The sequence below is a fragment of the Phalaenopsis equestris genome, unplaced genomic scaffold (genome assembly GCF_001263595.1).
Source record: "Phalaenopsis equestris unplaced genomic scaffold, ASM126359v1 Scaffold000826, whole genome shotgun sequence".
In the NCBI taxonomy this organism is placed as follows: domain Eukaryota; kingdom Viridiplantae; phylum Streptophyta; class Magnoliopsida; order Asparagales; family Orchidaceae; genus Phalaenopsis; species Phalaenopsis equestris.
Genome location: NW_018165266.1, coordinates 150,604 through 155,396, shown reverse-complemented (window position 1 = coordinate 155,396; position 4,793 = coordinate 150,604). Strand labels below are relative to the sequence as shown.

Below are 4,793 nucleotides of genomic sequence, written 5' to 3'. Positions count from 1 at the left end.
CGCAGGCAATGTGAATTACGGCGATCGGACACGTCGACTCTCCGAATTGCGAAGCTGGTGCGCGCAGGAGTGCGAATTGTGCAGAAGGTCACCCTAAGGCTCGGGAAGGTCCTATAGGAATCCATTTTGGGTTTCCTCATGTCAGTTTCATCCTTCGAAGTGTTAGAAGTCGATACCGCACACGCGAAACTCCAAAAGAGGACGGAAATAGGTTGAACTAAAACGAGGCGGGCACCACTTCTAAGGTTCTAAGATAGTCGCAGGAAGACCCCTAAGGCTAGATCCTAACTCCTACGAGGAATACTAGACCTCACGAAAATTGAGGTCAACAGTATACATGTACTATTTTTTGAAATTTTGGTGTGTTGTATACCGGGTGCTTTGGGTTCCTACTTCGACCATCTCATCCAATATTTTTTGTATCACTCCTTTCTAATATATTAGCCCTAGGACTTTTTTTCTTAAAAAAAAAGTAATTATACAAGTGTTGTCAAGTTGTTGGAACATCACATTATACTTTAAAGGTCATAAAATATTATAAGCATACATATATATGTGCATAATTTTGAAACTATGATCTCACATGTACTCCAACCAATATATTGATTGTTTAAATAATAGGTTTGATAATACTGCGCGGGCTCATCGAGCCTTCTTACCTAGAGAACAGAGTTGTAAATCCCATTCCACTAGTCTGCTCATACTCCTCGTAAAGACTAGAGTTGATGAGTCTAATAATTTTGAAATAAATGTTCAAATCCTAAAAATAAAAATTTACAAGTCAAAATCACCATCTTTATAAGAACAAGAGTCAACATGACTTGTATCCTATAAATCTAGACTAACAAAACTAAATGCCCCTTCAAATATAAAAGTTTTAAATGCTTAAATCTCCGATGATGATCGATTTAATAAAATATTTCAACTATATGGGTCTATTTTCAAAATTAAGCTTCAAACTCTATTTGAATAAATTCAAAGGACATGTATATGAACCGGATCCTTTATAATTGGGACAGATTTGACATGGTTTAAAGATAAATTTTTTTCGATAATGGTCGTGTTGATTGAAGATGTCAACTAGAGAGGACAATCTTTTAAATCAATATTTTCAAATTAATTAACTAAAATACTCAAGTTAAAATTAAATCACTTACAACTTAAAACTAACTCAATCCACCCTCCACAATATTTTGTCGAAAGTGACATTTTTCTAACTAACTTCAGCTAACAATGAGCTAACGTCATATCAAATGTATCTCTATATTCACAATCAAAGCAAATGCACACCAACAAAGACGTGGCCAAAGTCCTCTGTCTGCGTGATTTTGCAGTCAAATGACACCACAAAATAGCAGATACAACTGGAGTCCTCTGACTATAAGTTGTCGCCAAAACACATCATTATATTACGACCATGAACTCAACCCATATGCCTTCCAACGATTTTCTACCCTTTTAGTTGTGAATCATATAGGTACAACTGATTTGCACAAAGTCATCTATTAACTAAAGTCGACTTAAATTTTTCCCTCTTAAACAACATCCACCCTATATCTATAAGGATCTCTTGGACGATGAACCCATGGCAGCTAACAAGAATCATTTTGTCAGGTGGGGTCAATTATCTCCTCCAACTTAAAAGATCACGGACCACAATGACCTAGAATGACGGAGCAATGAGATCTTGATCGGGTTTCATTTTCATTTTTTCCCACAATCTGCTTTAAGTTTCAAATGATAAATTTTGCAAATTAAAATCATATGTTTGTTGCTATTATATGATGAATACTAAATTCTTAATGACTAGTCTTAATCAAAAGTGTTCTTCCATTATTGGAATGGGTAATTAACCATAGAAGTTTTTGCCTATAAAAAACCTAGAACCCCAGATCAAAAAGTCCTCGCAAAATCAGGGTGAAATCTCTTGTTAGTGTTATATCTACAATCCAATCTGCCTTCTAAAAATTTTACCCAAAAAGGTCTCTAAACAAAAAAAATTAAAAATAAATATAAAAACTTCCTAGAGAGCGGTAAGAATTTGTAAAGTTCACAGTATAAATGTAAATGCCCCACAAAAAAAGATTTAATTGGGAATTGTACTCCTACAAGTGTGTGTACCACACGAAACCGAAAAATAAAGTCAAGAATCTGAGCTGTAAATGAGTTCAACAAATAATTAAAAGGCATGGAAAAAAAGGGAAAAAAAAACTGTAGAGACTAAAAGTCAATTTCATGTATTGCAAGTTCTGGATGATATCCTACCAAAACTCATAATGTTGTCGAGAAAATCAGTACCTGGAGTTTATGATCTCTGCCAGTAAGCCTAGAGTAACGCCAAAAAAAAGTGGATGACACCGCATATATCTCTGAATATTATTTTCTTGATCTGTGTCTTGTCTACAGTAAACTTCTCATCTGCACAAGAATAATTAACTAGGCTCATTAGACAATCAATTCTTCCAGAGCGACAGAATTTCAACAGCCAAAAATCAGCAATCAATCCCCGCATGTTAATTATTCCATTAAACATAAAATCCTCTGAAGATCATTTCCTAAAGTCCAGGCCAAACCAGATAAGTAAAATGACTTAAATGACAATAGACCATTTACTATCTATTCAAGAATATTATGTTCTTTTTTTTAATTAATTAGAACAAAAAGTTCAAGATATAAGAAAAAAGACATTGATTTTACCAATGAATTTGAACTTATAATTATTTATTTAAGATTCTCTGTTTAATCCTAGCGATATACATGCAATAGAAATTGGAATATAATATATTTATGATTTTGATTGAGTAAGATTAGCGAAAGATCACTTATATTAAAGAAACTTGGTTACTTGGGGCTATAATTACTAAGTATTAGCCAGAAAAAAAAAAAAAAAAAAAAAACTCAAAGGCTTAATTCAGAGCCATCACCCATGGGCTGTAAAGGTATGTGGAGGAAAGTTACTCGAGGCACTAAGAATATTAACTGAGAAATCTGAGTTGTTATGTGAAAACAAAGTTGTTATAAGATTTGCAAAAAAATAATGTTCAGAATGAAAAAATAAAACATGAAAAAATGATCATCACTTATACGAATAAAAGCATGAGGAGGAGCTCATAAGACTTGTATAAATGCCTAAAAATCATCAACTATTACATGCCAACCTTGAAATTTTAAGGTTCTACAACCAACATGGAAAAAAGTGGGAATAGTCGAACCCCTTACGATGCATTGAAGAAATTGAAAATATCTCCCTAAATAGGAAACCGTTTATGTTTCAAATAGAGAAAAGATTCGGTATAGAAGATTCAAATCAATTCCTCTTTATTTGTTTTTTGTTTTCCCTAATGCATTTTAGGTAGTTCTTTGTCCATAGTAAAAAGCTAATTTTGATCCCTTAGCTATACAGCTACTCTGGTCTAACACATCCAAAACTAGAGGAAAAATGGAAAAAAAAATTGGATCTTTCTAAAATCAACAAGTTATATGCTGCATATCACCTTCACATGACGTATCATTGATTAACTCAAAGAGGTCTTTGCCTTCATCTGAGAAGCCCCAACGATTTGGAGCTGGGCCAGCAATGTATGCACAGGCTCTCTCATCAGTGTCTTTGAGATATACCTGTAAATGCATAAATAAACTTTGTAATGCGTTGATTTTGGTGACAACATGATAGAAATTACTAGGTTGCCTTGACAAAAAACTGTAATTGCTAAAGAACAAGTTAAGCAGAAACAAGCTAATGCTGAATAGATTTACTTTCTACAGATTCTAGATAATGTTGATACATAAAAATGATATTAAGTGCAATTCAATAAATGGAAACAAACAATAAGAAATATGTTTGGTTTTTTCATCCTTTAAAGTAACTTAACTGTCCAAGATCTTTAAAGTTATATAAAGAATGTGAATGCCAAATAGTTCCTAGAAAAGCTTTGTACTCTCTACAGCAGTTTCAAGGAAACCCTCAGAACTGTCTTGCAAAAATATAAGGCAAGTAAACTGAATTACAAGCATGTCCACTTTGTTCTATAACATCCAAAAAATGTAAAACAGAGCCAAGTAAGTCACACGGGGTTTGGGGCCTGGCTGAACCGGCCAGAAGGTTCAGCAAGGGAGAGTCTCGGTTCACAACTCAATTTGATCAATTACAGATGAAATATGAGTTAATCAAGCAAGAGGAATACAATATAGCCCAATACCTAAAATGTTAAAGCCCGCTATTAACAAAATTCATCGCACAAAGGCCAAATGCAAAAGAAAGAAAAAGACACTTTGTCGGGAATATAATACATATATAATAGCCTAGGCCTATATATATCATACATACATACATACTCACATACCCATGCTTCTCAGTCTAACTAGTCGAGCTCCTACCATATGCATGTCTCACAGTTTTAGGAATGTATTACATAGCATTAATAATTAAAAAATAAAAAAAAAGTAATAAAGGCATTATTACCAGTGTCATCATCTCAAGCTCCCACCCAAAACCCTTGATCCCCTCCCATCACTCCGAACCATCAGTCGCGCACATTGAGATCACATTTCCTCCCTCAATGCAGCCCCATGCCTCTCCTCCTTTTGTTTTCCCTAATCCTACATGAAGGTTCTGATTCTCCACACGCTTGGATAGCCACGCGCCAACTCATTCACTCCTCCCTAGCCAGTTCCTTAAGATGCAATTCCCTCAAGCAGTATTGTCCTCCCCCTCTCTCTCTCTCTCTCTCTCACACACACACACACACACACACAAAGTAAGATATGCTATTAAATACAATATATATATATAT

At 34.4% G+C, this 4,793-nt stretch overlaps 1 protein-coding gene across 1 annotated transcript in view; it reads right to left on the bottom strand.

Annotated features, from left to right (window-relative positions):
* The window catches only part of LOC110031474 (stromal processing peptidase, chloroplastic), a 200,039-nt gene that overhangs the window by 51,150 nt on the left and 144,096 nt on the right, over positions 1-4,793 (bottom strand). Inside the window, exons 18-19 of the mRNA XM_020734683.1 lie at positions 3,474-3,618; positions 2,299-2,389 (exon numbers count right to left, since the gene is read on the bottom strand). Coding sequence (XP_020590342.1) covers positions 2,299-2,389; positions 3,474-3,618 — 236 coding nt within the window. The remainder of the gene's footprint in view (positions 1-2,298; positions 2,390-3,473; positions 3,619-4,793) is intronic.